Source organism: Xyrauchen texanus, chromosome 18 (assembly GCF_025860055.1).
Source record: "Xyrauchen texanus isolate HMW12.3.18 chromosome 18, RBS_HiC_50CHRs, whole genome shotgun sequence".
Classification (NCBI taxonomy): Eukaryota; Metazoa; Chordata; class Actinopteri; order Cypriniformes; family Catostomidae; genus Xyrauchen; species Xyrauchen texanus.
The window spans coordinates 38,284,485-38,301,579 of NC_068293.1; the positions used below are offsets into that span (position 1 = coordinate 38,284,485).

The window sequence follows — 17,095 nt, forward strand, 5'->3', positions numbered from 1 at the left end:
ATATCTATGCGGTATATTTAGTTTAACACACACACACGCACACACATATATATATATAAACTTTTTGTTTACTATGCTGAAATTCACAAATTTGGGTGAGACTGAGAATTTGAATTTACGGATCTCAGACATCACGGTCTCGTGACAAAACGTCATTGACGTTAAACCTGACGCAACGCATCTAAAGGCGCCATATTGATTAGACAACTTCAATTTACTGTGAAAATGCACTTTAATTTAATTCTGTTTCTGACACAATTCTACTGCATGACTTTAGAATATTTGGAAAATACCACAATCACGTCACGTTTTTTGGAGCTTGACTATGACCTGTCATAGTATGTAAAAATCCCCATTTATGAGTATCAACGAAAATAACAGCAACAGTTTGGAACGACATGAGGGTGAGTATCACAGTAATTCAATAATGTTAGTTTAGGGTGAACAATTGGTATTAGGCGAACACCCCTAATGAAAAAAGAACGTGTTATATCATCGTCCCGCGCATAGCTCCGCGTTTTTTAAGAAACCCTGGCCGTCACGTTAAAAAGAATGTCAGCTTTTAAAAGCTTGCCACGAAACACCTGCATTCTGTTTCCAATGACTAAAAACAGTTCAAGGAACGAAAACGAACCAAATTTTTACGCTCGAGTGACTTTTTGCTTTGACTAAATGTGCCTTAATGATTGAGTGTCTCACCTGATCAATAGTTCAGATGGGACCTCTACGAGATCTCCATCAATGTTCCAGGGGTGTGTTCCTTCTGAAGAGATGATAGGCGTGGTTTTGGAATCACACTCTTCGTTTTCCTCGTCGTCAGCCCAACTTCCCTGAGAGCGTGAGCGCAGTCTCACTGCCTTTACAGTGTGTGTCTCAATAAACGAGAAACTAAACTAAACACAATGATAAAGAGGTCTTTCTCAGACAGTGATTTTGAAAATTATAATCCAGCATTTGTAGACTTTTCTGTCTGTACAGAGGAGTGTTTGTAATGTGGGGCATGCAGCTGTTTAGCACTGCATGTCTTAACATTTGAGGCTGTAGTTTAATGTAGCTCCACAAGAGGGCAGTGATGAACAGCAAGATAACTGTACCTGAACGTCCTATATCAGTCTTGCGTATGTGTGACCTGGGGTGAACCTGGTTACAGAAACACCAACCCATCACCATTAATAATTATATGACCTGGCATGTCACAAATTATAATTTAGAGAGAAAGATGGTTTGGCAACAACTCACATTTACCATAATACCTCTCTACAGAGTTTCATTTAACTTTTAATTTATTTACTATCCTCTAATAAATTTAAACAACTATGTCAAATTAACTATTTTGGAAAACAAGCTCTTGACCTGAATCTTACAGTTTTGTGGGGTGATGAGTTCACATTGGTTATATGGGGTGAATGCCACACAGATACACCAAAAAATATCTATCTATCTATCTATCTATCTATCTATCTATCTATCTATCTATCTATCTATCTATCTATCTATCTATCTATCTATCTATCTATCTATCTATCTATCTAGCTTTTGCAATAAAGTTGGGATTTTTGTAATGTAATGTTTTTAAAAACAAGTTTTGCTTCCCTAATTCACATTATTCTCAGTGGTGATTTCTCATTAGATACTCATTAGTATAAATAAATACTATAAATCATAATAAGTATTATATCAGTATTGTCTTTGCATTACAGTAAATAGAATGAGACCTGTAATGGCCTAAAAATAAGGTTAATTTCCTTTTTTCATTCTTTCATTCATATTGTTATTTTATTTATTTATTTTGCAGTTAAATATGATTAAGGCAAATAACATTGCAAGATTTTGTGAGATTCTAGATGCAATATTCCTGAATTTCTACATTGATTTTCCATCTAAATACTGGTAATCATTAGTATACGAGCACACAATCTGTTTTCAAACAGGTTAGGCTAATATTTGCCTAGTAGTACAGCACAGAAACCCTGAAATTAACACAGCTTTGCTAAGCAGCACAGTGGAATCTCTGATGAGAGCCAAGAGCAGTAGGACAGCTCTTAACCTACAAGGTATATTTATAGAATGTGGGTTAACAAACAGTTCTAGATTGGATTGCTTAAGAAAAAAGAAGAGGACGGCTCTGAAATTGGCTAATCTGTATTAGCCTGAAAAGTGTTTTGTGGGAAGCTGACAGTCAGTGACTAATTTGACTTGACAGGATGCTAATTCTGCTTAAGCTGGGGAGGTTGCTAACTCCATTTATGTAGGCTGGATTTCCTGCGTGACGGGCTGATGTGATCTCAATAAGTTCGCACGCTAGGCCGGGCACACTCCGAGCAGGTGACCTCACCTGATTGTTTGTGCTGCTGTATCTCTTCAAGTGCTTGATGAACTCTGATCTGGATGTGTTGCCAACCACTATCAGGGCCATACTGCCATTACTTAGCCTAGGGTAGACACAAAATGTTATTCAAATTTATTGTGCTTAGGTGTAACAAGTGGTATTATTATGGAATTGCTTACATGCTGTCATGTTAAGTCCAAGAGGTAAGATAAACATTATGACCAGCAGGCTATTTGTCATGAAGTCAATGCAACATATGGCCTAAATTGTGAAATGGATAATTCTAACTCTAAATCCTGATTGGATGAGCCACATTTATGAACCATTGTAAAATGCTTATAAACGCACACCTGTGAACACATATTCTATATTAATGTGCCAAGTTGCTATTTTGCTTGACATCCATATTTGGCCTACGGTTAGAAAATAAGTTAAATAAGTAAGCAATAACTGAATTAAATGAAATAATTTTTTTTTTCCTCCCCAATTTGGAATGCCCAATTCCCAATGTGCTCTAAGTCCTCGTGGTGGCATAGTGACTCGCCTCAATCCAGGTGGAGGAGGACAAATCTTGTTGTCTCCGTGTCTGAGACAGTCAATCTGCACATCTTATAATGTGGCTTGTTGAGCATGTTACCGTGGAGGCTTCACGCTATTCTCCGCGGTATCCACGCACAACTCACCACACGCCCCACCGAGAGCGAACCACATTATAGCGACCACGAGGAGGTTACCCCCATATGACACTACCCTTCAAAGCAACCAGGCCAATTTAGTTGCTTAGGAGACCTGGCTAGAGTCACTCAGTATGCCCTGATTCGAACTCGCGACTCCAGGGGTGGTAGTCAGCGTCTTTACTCGCTGAGCTACCCAGGTCTGAAATAAGTAAGTATTAATGGAATTGAAGTGGTAATGTAGCCACAATGTGAAGTTTTGCATAGATTTTAAAAGTAATTTTAGTAGAATAATTTTGATTGTTTGTCTTTTTCTGGTTCTTTGTACCATGGTATGCTGTATTGCTCATTAAAGTTCTGTTCATTTGAAACTTTGCAACAATAATCCAAATGTAATGTGGTCAGCAAACCTGGAACTACTCAATAGTCATACTTTTACAGAAAACAAACACTTTGGAACATCTGTCAGCCAACCAGAATAAAGCATTTAACCTTGCCAGGTATAAGTGCGTACATTCAGTCTGGCTCCCAAATGGGTCTGGGTAAAAATGAAGTGAGAGTGACAAGGGTATTATTAGCACTTAGAACCAATCAGCATTGAATCACTAGACTATTATGGTAGGAAATGTGGATTATAAATATGGAGTTCTTTATTATTATGACCGTCTTGTTTGTGGTCACCATCAGCATTAAACTAGCACATCTATTTGCACATCTACCCAAAGCAATGACAAAGCCCTGTGGCCGCATTGACTCTGCCCCCAATAAACATGGTGCTTACAAGATGTGAAGCTTAACCTGTGAGGCTCTTTAAAGACAGGAAAGAGAGGGGGTTGTTGAGCAATCATAGGCCCATGGACAGATGCTCAGTTCTTAAGTCTACTTGGCTACTTCATTTTAAACAGAATAATTATGTGCTGATTAGTCCTGTTAGGTGGCTTTGACCTTAGGAGTCTGATCCAGCCACTGATTCCAATCTTCAGGATTACATCGGCCTACTCTACCCAACTTCACGCATTAAACGTCTCCGACACACACCAGAAAATGTTCAGGAGACTCAGGTGGCCTTGCGTGTTGCTGACACACTAACCTGGTCTGATGGTTTACAGTCTATTTTTGACATCAGCTACTGAGCCCATTTTACTTGCTTTTAGGGCATGTAGTCTACATGTAGGCTCAAGGATTGAGGGCAGTACTTAATTTGTAAATTGTAAGGTCCCAAAACAAGGACTAGTGATGGGGGGGGGGGCATGGTGCAACAAAGCTGCAACACTGCTATTAAAATCATCAAAGTGGTCTATACAGCCTGACTTAATTGGTTTTGGTGGGGGTGATTTACTTTTGTAGTGTTGTGAAGCTCGCTAGTAAAATAGCATTACTACACATGCAATAGGGCCAATAAATGTGTAAATTGCATTATTTTTCTAGCAAGGAATAGTTACCAATACATTTTAATTTAGGAAATGTTACAAACACTAACAGTTTGCGTTCTTGTGTACAGTATGTGCCATAAGACATGGCATCAGTCAGTCACTGATTATACAATTATTACATTTGGTCACCATAATCCTGAATATATGGTTACATTCTTGTTAAAACATTATTATTATTATATTATTATTTTATTAAACAAATGCACAGGTCATAGCATTTCTTGCCTATGAGGCCTATGAGGTGTGGTCTAAACTAGTTGCTGTATCTGGCTTGTTTATACAAAAAGTTAAGCCCTGATTGAGTGGTAAAATGAAGGTTGTACGAAAGGAGTTGACATCTGTAGTTCTGACCTGGTGTTTGGAGCCAGGCCTCTCGGGGCCATGGAGCACAGGCAAGGAATAGCCATGATGCTGACATTCAGGTAGAGACCTTGTCTGGTCTGCCAGGAGTCATCCACACCTAAGGGATGTATGCACAGATACACTTGAATGTCCTTAACTCTAAAAGCCTTTCCAGATGACTTGCACCACCATTACCCAATGCATTGAACTCTGTGGTGTGAAGTGTCGGCTGCATTGCTTTTAGATTACACAGACAATTCGCATTTATTATGCAATGTCTGTCTTTGTTATAACAGGTCCATCTTTGTACTAAAATTTTCACATACAGAATTACTTAGTCTCATAAATTATGTCTCTTAGAGTATAAAGCAACAAGAAATGTTTAAAAACCATATGAAGAGATCTTGAATGCCTCTTCGTTTATAGCCACCTAATTCTATTTTAATATTTTCTCATGCTTTATTTGCCATCATCCTATGTTTGGTTGGTATGCTCTTCCTGATAGACTTACATGATTTTCACCTGTTGTTAGGCAATATTGATTTATTCATTTTTTTTTAATGTTTGTATTTGTACTGTATTTAATATTCACTGCAAAATGTGTGCTTTACATTTCACAACTGCTTAACACCTTGTGCCTCCAGAATAAGATTATGTATGCACAGATATAAACGAAAATTCTGTTTCAGCAGATTTTAACATCAGAGATAGGCTACCAGGAGAAACCACAGTTAACAACATTTTCCACAGTTAAAGAATATTCTATATATTCAGCTTCATCTGTTAATAAAAATTATGAAATAATAACTCAAATGCTTAATAATATATTAAAACATATTATTATAGTTATTATTAGAATATTATTATGAATAGGCATAGACAAGACACAAGTTAATTATAGAAACTATACATTTAGTAGAGTAACATTTAAAAATTAGGGTTTCATTTAGTTTTTGACACACTCATAGTTTAAGCCCTGCCTACCGAATCCAGATATGGCTTTGATACATACTAGTTTAAAGGTGTCATGACATGAGGAATACAATTTTCCTTGATCTTGTGACATGTAAGATTTCATTGTACGATAAAAACATGCTGTAAGTTTCAGAATTAAAATTAACTTCCTCACTGCAAAAAGAGCATTTGTTGAAACCAAGCTGCCAAAAGACACATTCTCTACTTCCTCCACATTGTAAGTCATCCAGTGGTAGACATTTGCATCTAACCGCCTCCACAACAACACATCAATGACTTCTTTCCCTTATCAGTTCTGCCATGAGTTGAGAACATAAAAATATAAATCAAGGCATGTCATGACCCCTTTTAAGGTAAAAAATAAGGACTCAAAAGTATAATATTTCAAGTCTTCTGAAGGTATACAATCGGTTTAGGTGAAAAAAACCCTCAAATATTTAGACTAGAAAGTCTTGGAATATGACTCAGGAGTTGCATTGGACTACTTTATGACACTTTTGGTTCCTTTTTACATCTTTAGAGTCGACTCCATCAACAGGGCAGACCAGGATATTTATTTAAACTGCCTTTTAGTGTTCTGTATATGAAAGTAAGTTTTACAGTATTGAAATGGCTTATTCTTTATTGTGAATGCAGATAAACATCTGTGGCGTATAATTTAGCTGTACTCACAAATGTCTCCATCTCCATTTGGTTCAGCTCTGCGTAAAAGAAAGAGATGTGTTTTAGCAGTGCAAAACCATTATTGTCATTTGAGTAATAATGTAGTTATATGGGCTTCTCACAGTGTGAGGCAGCCTGCCATATTAGCATTAGCTGGGTGACCTTCAGCATTTCCAGCATTTTTATTTCTTTCCAATGGCCAATTAAGCAGGGATGGTTTATTTAAGATAATATTGAAATAAGTACACTGGAATTTGGATGTTGATGAGGGGAGAGAAAACCTTAAAAAATGTGCTTGAACTCACTTTGTCTGTTCCTCGGTTCCTCTGCTGGTTATGAAGGACAGTTCACAGTCTTCAGGTCTTTGCAGGCACCATTGGTTGGTTGGGAGGGTTACAGGAAGAAAGAACAAACATGTTAGATAGAGTGTCAGATTTTATTGGATGTTAGTTCTCAGAGGATGCTCTTTCCTAGCTCATGTGACAATAGCTCAAAAAGCAATAAATCAGACAATTGTTAACATACAGTAAGAGTATAGAGCTCGAAAATTAATTTGGGTAGCATAGCTCGGATAATTTGATCTTTGAAGAATTTGATGAGAAATTAGATTTTGTATTGAAATCTCTGTCTTTTTATTGCAAAATATCTTGGCATTTCTTAATATTGTTTTAGAAATTGTGGCAATCCCGAAACCCTATAAGCAGCAGATGGAAGGTTCAGTTTGTTCTCCATTTACTTTTATTGCTGTCTAGGAAACAATTGAGGCATTAAAGAGATCTCATTTGTGATTTGTCTCTCCTATGGGTTACTTCTAAGACAGAGTTCCCCTGTATGCTATGCCAGGCTGGTGTGAGACTGTTCCCATATTTGATAGAGCACAAGCCAGTTTCTTGAAGACTACCAGATGAGTGAGAGCTACAGATGACAACACAACTGAGAAAGATAGAGATGGCTCACTTGAGGTTTGCCAGTGTTTTAATGAGAGCGAACTCGCGGCGCTGGCTGGGTGGCATCCAGCGGTGTCTCTCTGCCAGTGCAAGCATCCGCCCACCAAAACCAAACATGGCAGAGAAACCGAACTTCACCAGTCGACCCATAGAGCTAAAACTGCACATATCCACAGGCTGATGATGCCCTAGAACAAGAAAAATAACTGTAAAATTTACTGTTAGTAAACATACTGTAGATACCAGGTGAAACATGACTGTGCCCTAAAAAGAGCACTAATAACAAAACTGACCCACTTCACAAGAGATAAATGCAATGGGCAGTTAGTCACAGGATTTTCAGTTTGTTGCAAAACCTAGTGAGCTGCCAATTAAGGCATCATAGGCGTGCTACCAATGTGAAGGCTGTTTTAAAAGGTAGGCAGCATTGTTAAGTCAATCCCATAATTTACATTTACATTTATGCATTTGGCAGATGCTTTTATCCAAAGCCACTTACAGTGCACTTATTACAGGGACAATCCCCCCGGAGCAACCTGGAGTTAAGAGCCTTGCTCAAGGACACAATGGTGGTGGCTGTGGGGATCGAACCAGCGACCTTCTGATTAACAATCAACATTATGTAATTTATTTTTCCATATGACGCTATATTTCTATAGTACTCTATTTAGATATACTTTTTGTTGGTGAGGCATACTGAAAAAATCAAAATAGCAGGTTGAAATAAGTGTTGTATAAAGTATCCATTTGTCATACTTGAGTAAAAGTAAAGATACCTTCCTGGAAATTGACTGAAGTAAAATTTAAAGTAGCTCATGAGAAAACGACTTAAGTAAAAGTATTAAATTAACTGATTTTAAATTTACTTAAGTATAAAAAGTACAAAAAATTGCATAAATTACGGATCAGTTCATTAAACTCAAGGCAACTTATTTGATTAGTGGTGCTCATCATTTACTCACCCTCATGCCATCCCAGATGTGTATGACTTTCTTTCATCTGCAGAACACAACAAATATTTTTAGAAGAATATTTCAGCTCTATTGGTCAGTTCAATGCAAGTGAATGGTGGCCAGACATTTCAAGCAACAAAAAGCACATTTAGGGAGCATAAAGCTATCCATACTGCTGCAGTGTTAACCACTGTGTTAATCCATGTCCTCTGAAGTGATTCAGTAGGTTTTGGGTGATAAACCAAATTGTTACTCATTTTCACTGTATATCTTGCATTGCAATCTCTAGGTACAATCATGATTTCAAGCTCGATTTCACTTTCTAGTGCTCTATTCATGCACAGAGCCCTAGGTGGCGCTATAGGGAGTGTAATCGAGCTTGAAATCCTGATCGCCAAGGAGAATGCTATATTTTACTCTTATGCTGCATTTATGTGCTTTTTTGAGCTTTAAAGATCTGGCCACTATTCACTTAAATTGAATTGACCTACATAACAGCAATATTCTTCTGAAAATCTTTTTTGTTTGTGTTCTGCAGAAAAAAAATAAAAGTCACACATCTAGGATCAAATAAGGGTGAGAAAATTATGAGAGAATTTAAATTTTTAAACGAACCATCGCTTTAATGGCACATTCAAGTCACATCAGAATAATCATATTTATGGGATGAGTGTAAATGAACACCACAGCCCATAAATATTGGAGAATTGAGTCATATTAGTAACCAGAACAGAGACTTGTGGGGGCTCTTTTCATTTGGGCCAATAAGCAACCACCCAGAACACCCTGGCAACTGCATAGCAATGTGCTAAAAACAGAGTTAAAACAACTTAACAACAGCATAGCAACAACCGGACAACCACCTAGAACACCCTGGCAACAGCATAGTAACAACCTGGCAAAAAATGTGAATGCATGTGATTTACTTTTATATGAACAGGTCTCCTGGAAAGGTGGGAGACTGATTGCACATAAATTAATTTCACAGCTTTCATAATGTTTAAGCCTAAACTTGCCAAATTAATTAGTCAAAAAACAAATTTAAACTTACACGAGAAGTTCCTTGTCGTCCCCAGAGGAGGGAACACGTAGTGCCGTGCGTGCTTCGCTTGTGATTTTGATTCAGATACTTGATTTGCAAAACGAATCATTCAGACCGTGTTTTGAATCTTTATGTTCAGTTCAAAAGAATCAAATTAAAAAATTTTGACTCAAATGATTCTTTCAACAAATCACACATCACTATCGCAGATCTGCATGCATTTTTGCAGGTACAGCTCTTTTTTTCTTTTTTTTTTTTTTTGTGTTATGTCGCAAATGTAACAAAAGGGTCTGGAGAAAAGTATAAATTATCTCTTCAAAATGTTGAGAAGTAAAAGTAGAATTCCAAATAAATATTTATACTCAAGTAAAGAACAAATATTCAAAAACTGTACTTAAGTACAGTAATGAAGTATTTGTACTTGATGAAATACAATAAGAAGTGGTTGAGGAGCTATGACCAATATCCAATTGCTGTGAACTAGGCATATAACCTCAGGCTGCTTCATGGTGACTGTAGCTGAAATAGGTGTAATATATTTTAGTGGTAGTGATGCAAATTCCTTTACAATTTATAAAAGTATAAAATATTATTTTAAAAAAGTAATTTCACATGATGGAAGAGACCGTAATTGAGTTAAATTAGTTAATATGTGCAGTGGCAGATCAAAAGACCCCTTTCTGTAAAAAATTATGTCATAAAATAGATGCAAATTTTTGCCCCACATATGCTTTCTTGGGTTAATCAATTTTCATTTTCCTAATGTCATCATTTCTAGTTAAATATAGAGAATATAAGTATTATTATTAATAATTTTATCTACTTGACAAAATTACGGCTAGTATTAACAGTGATCGTATTGGCATGCACTAAAATAACAAAGTGGTACAAAAATCATCCAATCCAAACAATTTAGTCTCTCCTTCTTCCACTGGCCCCTTAAAAATGTATCTCAACAACAGGTGGAAAATTACTAGTAGGCTACTAATTAAATCATAAATACAATTGTAAATATACAGTAATAATAATACATATAAACATAATAATAAAAATAATTGAAATCTTAATCTTTGTATCTGAATACAAATCTCAAGTGATTACCCCTGGAAAAAATTGCGATTGTCAAGGACATTATTTGATGTTCTGTACTTTCAGAATTTGGACATGAACTTAAGTACCACTTGCTGATGGAATCTCCAAACTGCAAATGCAGGAACTGATTTTGAACTTTGTGCTGAGTTAAGATGTGTTATTGGAACGTCTAAGCATAATGACCTATTTCTCAGGAAAATAGCAAATTGCGCTTTGTGCCACTTCATTTACATGCAATACACCCACAGTTTGTGCACATCCACCCACAATAGCGCAAACATTCACACCCACCCCCATTTGTGATTTGCGCTGGCACAAAAATTGGATATGACGTTGTGTACGGTCGTAGTGCGTAGCGCTGCACTTTGCACACTCATATAGTCCTCAATCATTAAAATTAATGTATTGAATAGATGCTGGAATGTTAGTCCCTTTACAAAATGGCTTTGTGCACTGCAATGTACATCACTTGAGAACATAAATGTGTAAATGTACATTATATAATCTACAACAAATGTAATTCTAGTCCATAAGAAACAATTGAGTTATTTATCAAGTGTCACAAGTGTCACATCTCTTGAGCTAATTCAATATATATATATATATGTGTCAGCATATGTACAGAATGACTGTGGATCTGGAGGTCCATTGCTGGGTCCAGTCCCTATAGCCCACCACATTCCTGACCTCCTTCTATCTCCTCATGCATACGCTCTCCCTGCTCATGAATTATTCATTGGATACTTCCAAATCCCGCCAGTTGGCCTTATTCACATGCGTAAATTTTTCTTAATTAGAAATGAACAAGCCCTATATTGGCCCTCCTAAATAGGCATTATGCTCCCATTCATGTCAGGTGTCTTATGCACCATTGATGTTTCTGTTTTGCCTTGCAGTGACAAAAGCCAGACATTTTAAGAAGAAAAGATAGGGTAAAACATTGCTTGAGGTTTTTATTCAGTTCGCTTAGCGTAAGATGACTAACGTGACTTCTTTGCGTGTTGGAATGTCTTCTAAGGAAAAGCTGTCTTTTGTTGAGCAAATGCCTAAACTTAGCTCAGCTGTTCGTACAGAGAGCCACAATGTTTTGATGGAGCAATTAATCATGGCAGTACAAGGATTTTTCTCAACGTTCCTGCTGAGATAGTGACCGTACCGCAGTGCTCAGAGACGGTGCCAATCTCGGCGAACAAAAGAAATTCAACACTCGTCTTGAAACTCACACCTCTTTTTAGACAAAAGCTATGAGTTACACTACCATATGGCTCAGTTCTTAAGACTTAATGTTGAGCCACGTTCTCTCACAAGTGGAGGTCAGTTTCAGGTTAATCATACGAGTCTGCAGCCAAGTGAGAACAAAAATGGGCTGCAGTGATTCAGTGCACCAGTTCCAAGGGGCAGTCATCAGATTTGAGACAATAATCTGCAGCCTTCCAGTTTTGTCATTTTAACCCTTCAATGCTTAATTTGTACATTATGATGTCCTGGTACAAGAACTGGTGATGGATCAGGTGGGAACATAAATTAATGTGTGGGTGATGTTTAATTTTTTCAAATGTAAAATACTTTCTCCTATCCAAGCTTAATATGTAGAGACAACTACAGTATGAGTCTTCCAAGTCAAAAGTTAAATTTGAGCTTCACATACAAAAAGAAAAAACTTGAAATCTTTTAGTTTTAACAAAAATCAACCCCTAGAACATGAAACATCCTAATATTGTTATACTTGATTTTTCATGAAACATATACAGGCCATAGCATAAATTTGTTTCTGCGGTGTATAAGGTGGCAACTCTACTGAAACAGGTGTCAGATCCAAATCTGGTTTGTTTCAGCACAAATTAAGCCCTGTTTTAACCTTACAATAAACTCAGGTTAATGCCTGTGATGAAAACAAAATTTGACAAGATAATTATTTATCAGTAATCCACACAGAACAATGAAACATTGCATTACTTAACAAAGAATCTCATTACCGGTACCTCACACAACTGATTAGGTAATTCTATTGTGCAGTTCTGATTGTGTTCATCTTAAGCGTAATTACGCTGCAAATAAACTTTCTGCCAGTATGACATATTCTTTTTCTGGTAGATGCAAGCTTAGCTTGTGCGTGTAATCCCCTGACACAAGCCAAATCCGCTTGTCTGTTAAGATAAGCCCAAGAGAGCTAGCACAGTCGACACAATGGCCCAGACATATTGGTGCTAACTTCAAAAACCCATCACAGACAGAAAGATAGCCCAATGGCAGATAGGAACATGCAATATTAAAGCCAAAGTGAACACACTGCCAGCCAAAGTAACACTTCCAACGACTGCCCACGGCTATGTCAAAGCCTCACGTTCATGGCGGCACTGTATGGGTGATTGACGACAGACATATCTCCCTCTCTCCTGGGACTGTCTCTCGTTCCATGGGACCTGTTAACCGGGATCTTTGAAGCTAGAGAGGAAAAGCCCACATGGGGGGCTTGTCTACTCTCAGCCCCCATAACAACAGCCTGTGCACTCTAATTAACCAGCAGAATTTAGCGACCCACCATACACTCTGCCATTGGGATGTACGCGAGAGAGAGATAGACTTCCAAAGGGTAAAATTTAAACCATTGCCTCTGCACACACCAAACTGAGGGGAGTTAACAAAGTAAATACGAATCCCATTTACATATTATTATCATGGATATTTTTGCTCCATTAAGTCCCATGGTTCCTCAATGCCATACTGTTAGTGGAGAGGCAGCTGTAAGGCTATAAGCTCATGCATGAAGGAAGATGTGTGTGTGTGAGAAACAGATATTAAAGACATACCCATGATAATGTGCATGGCTGCAGTCACTGCGTGTCTCTTTCCATGCACTGAGCATGCCACCACATCAGTAGAACCTACGGAGGAATAATAAAACACATCTTATTTAACATTAAATAATTATTCCCTTCCACAGAAGCTGTGAAATCTCATTTAAATTTCAATTCCACTTCAATTCACATGCTCTTGATACGATTTCTATTAGAAATTGATTCATATGGGTTTATTTCTGTTAATTTGTAACTCTTCAAGATACAATTTGAAAATATTAATTTTACAAATTATATTTTATCATTAGTTTTTCTTCCTATTGGTCACATTTTAGCTTTTTAAAATGTGTAAATTTAGTATATTCCATCAATAAATGTCTTGAAATTGCATAGATTATGTTGTGTATATATATATTTTTGTTACATGTTTATTGATTACTTAAACAATTTGTACTATTCACAAGTATATACAATGAAATGTAGAGCACTAAGTCAGTACTGTCTCTTTAAGACTACTGGCATCAGCCAGTGAGCACATATAACGAGAGTGGACATGCATGGTTTATTTAGCACATTCATGTGTGATTAGAATCAATGTTTCTTTTTTGTTGTTTTTGATCAACAAAAACAACTTACTGTAAAGAACAGAAAAGGTATTGAAAGAGACATTATTCAATGACATATGGATTGCGTGGATCTCGTCTTTGAACGCACAGAACGAGTTAAACAAACTCGAAAATCAGAAAATTTACCAAGCAGTGGCTAACCACAGACATTCTTTGTCACATAGCATTAAAGTTGATCACATTTGCGAATTATTTGCTTGCATTATAGAGGTTTGCCATGTAGAAATGTGGCAAACTATCTCGGGATTTAAGAATCAATATAAAGATCATTCAAACGAAGATTGTAATTGTTATGCATTGGATAATTTATAATTTTACCCAATCCTACATGCAATGCAAAATCAAGGTAATAGGCAAAAATATATAATTTTTTTGCTTACACTATTTATTTTCCTGATAAAGGAAACCTGTTTATAGCCTTTACATGACCAGATATGTTGTCGGCTTAAGCATAATTGCCGTAAGCGTGCATATTGATCCTAAAATGACATTGTTCTCGTGTTGAAATCAGTGAATTTGCATGTAAAGAATGAACTAAGACTTGGAATATTGCACATAAATCGTATGGACCACATCACCCATTGCAGAAAGGTGTCCCAATTTGTGTCTAGCAGGCTGAAGAGGGCCTAAACCTAAATCAACACTGAACCCTATGCCAGCCTATTTGACAGTTTGAAGTTGGGCATGTATATGCAACTACTTTAATGGTTTATTTACAGTATGGTGTTCTTGTTCTTGTTGTTTTGTTTTGTTTGTTTGTTTGTTTTTTGTTGTCCTTTTTGGATTTTGACAGCTGTGGTCAACTATTAACAGAAAAAAAAAAAAAGTTGCATAAAGATCCTTTCTTTCATGTTCCACCCAAAAAAATAACAGCATAGAGGTTTGGAATGAAACAGAGGCGAGTAAATGATGGCATTTGGGTGAACTATTCATTTAAATGGACTTATATATTACATAAGCAAGCAGCCATTTAATTTGGATACATTCTGCTATCTATGCGGTTGATTTTTTGATAAAGCCTTTTCTCATTAGACACACTCTGATGCTATCAGAGCATCTGAATGCTGTGGCATATGGTCTCATGATGTTTGCTATAGTGTTTATCCCTCTACAGACACTGTTTACTCACAGTGACTGATGAGATTCCATTAAGAATAGCAACAGAAACGTGAAAAAAAAAAAATGCTTTGCTTCATTATAGTAGACTCTCTCCTTTGCATGTCAGTGTTCTTTAGCACCTGCTATGGGCTACAGAATGGGAACCTTTCCATTCAGTTTCAAAAAAATTAAGGGCGAAAATGTTGCAATGCAAAAAAATCGTAATGGTCTTTAAAACAGGCTTCATTTTCCTTTATGCAAAAAATAGTTTCTTATTTTCTGCTTTGCATTTTGGGGTGGCAGTGGTCATTATATTGTTAGATAGTTTCAATGCACTATAACTTAGGATGGATACATTCTTGAATTCTATTTAGGATCTATTTTGGGACACAGCATTGTTTTAAAAACAGCAGCAGCTTAGCCCATCTGATGGGTGAGCTAGAGTTAATCATTACAGGATGAGGACTCTGTTAATGGGCATTGATTTAAGTTAATATCGCCTTGTGCTAATTAAGGTGGTTTACCTTGCTGGCAGCTTGCAAGGGAAAAACAGGTGTGTGTACTTGTACTGATTAATAGCAGAGACAAACAGCGTGTCCTTGTCAAGTGAGCAGGCATTTCCTTTCATGCAGTTATCTGGCCATTTTGTTTGCTCAGATCAACAGGGTATGAAAGCAAATGTCTGTAAATGAGAACAGGACGGAGGTGTTGCATCAAACCCCTCCACCCTTTCTGATGATGACACATGGAGGCTGCAGCCAGGACTACAGTCACAAGCACACTCCAACTGAATTTGGCTGCAAGTAAATATGCCACTTCCCACCTACCAGCTTACTGGTAATGTAGCCCTCCCTCATGCACACACATCCATGCTGCTTCCTGGCCTCTCTTGGGGTTTCCATATGTTATGTGATGATTTTAACTCAAAAGCCAGGATTTGGGCCCAGTTGCAACAAACCTCCTAATTTAAGAAAACCCTTAGTTATAATTGTAAGGCTTTTATTAAGGATTTTATTTAACTTAAAGTGTTTGTTGCAACTGACGGCTGTTATATACCTATGATTGGGAGGAGGGGGGTTGCAGCATGAAGCATTTACATGCTTCCATTGATCATGGTATAAATAAAAAAAATTGATCATGGTGGGGGGTTACCTTCTCATGGTAGGCTACGTAGGCAGCTCACTAAGGAAGTGAGCCGATATCACTCCTGGTCATAAACAGCAGCAAGTCCTACAGAGCAAAATTTTGGTGGAAGTAATAGGTTTGAGATAAGCTGTAAAACAGAGAATGCTTGGTCTACTGCCAAATAAAAGATATATCATAATGAGTGTGGTTGCTTAACAGTATCAGCGAGTGTGATATTAAAAACTCATTATCTGAATGCTGAAATTACCATATCTTTTGTTTTTCAGTGGTGTTTGTATCACTGGCGCCATGCGGTAACACTGTATTTCAAGCGTGCATCTGCCTCTCCCGCAAGGCTCAGAGAAACAGCTTGTGCCAGCATCATTGCGAGTTCCATATATTACCAATCTCCATTCCAGAACCCCATTGACAAATGGTGGTTGCGCCCAGATATTAGCAAGGGATGGGGGAGGGGAGAAAAAATGTCCTTGGAAGTGCAGGCACTTCTGCAGAACAATTAACTTAATTAAGCAGACAGCATGAATATTCATAAGGCACTTAATGTCTCCCTCATCCACGCAGATGAATGTGATGCAATGACTCGCTACTCAAGCATATCTAAGAGTCTCATGGAAACTGCACCAACATTTTGGTTCTTTGCCTGGAATATCAAAGAAATTAACAGTCCCCCTGAAACCCTTAAAAGCAGGCAAATTAATTAGAAGCCTGCGATTTATATGCTATACATACCGAGGAGTATATAGTATGAAAGCCTTTAATTGGTCAGGGTGGTGCATTTGTGCATGTTTATCATGCATCATGTAAATAATATATTTGAAACACGGTTCGTAATTATGGCTTTACCTATAGAGAAGGCTATGTTTGGGGAAGAAAACATTAAATGTTTGTTCATCGTATAATTTAGAGCAAAGCATGACTGTTACAAATATTGACAGACAGAATCGTAAAAGAATGACGAATAAAAGCATTAAAGAAAC

General features: G+C 37.2%; 1 protein-coding gene across 1 annotated transcript in view; it reads right to left on the reverse strand.

Moving 5' to 3' along the window:
• Positions 1 to 17,095, reverse strand: part of LOC127658983 (ceramide kinase-like protein) — an 82,132-nt gene that overhangs the window by 1,718 nt on the left and 63,319 nt on the right. Inside the window, exons 6-12 of the mRNA XM_052148577.1 lie at positions 13,261 to 13,335; positions 7,374 to 7,551; positions 6,722 to 6,778; positions 6,426 to 6,454; positions 4,788 to 4,896; positions 2,336 to 2,432; positions 700 to 893 (exon numbers count right to left, since the gene is read on the reverse strand). Of these exons, the coding sequence (XP_052004537.1) occupies positions 700 to 893; positions 2,336 to 2,432; positions 4,788 to 4,896; positions 6,426 to 6,454; positions 6,722 to 6,778; positions 7,374 to 7,551; positions 13,261 to 13,335 (739 nt within the window). The remainder of the gene's footprint in view (positions 1 to 699; positions 894 to 2,335; positions 2,433 to 4,787; positions 4,897 to 6,425; positions 6,455 to 6,721; positions 6,779 to 7,373; positions 7,552 to 13,260; positions 13,336 to 17,095) is intronic.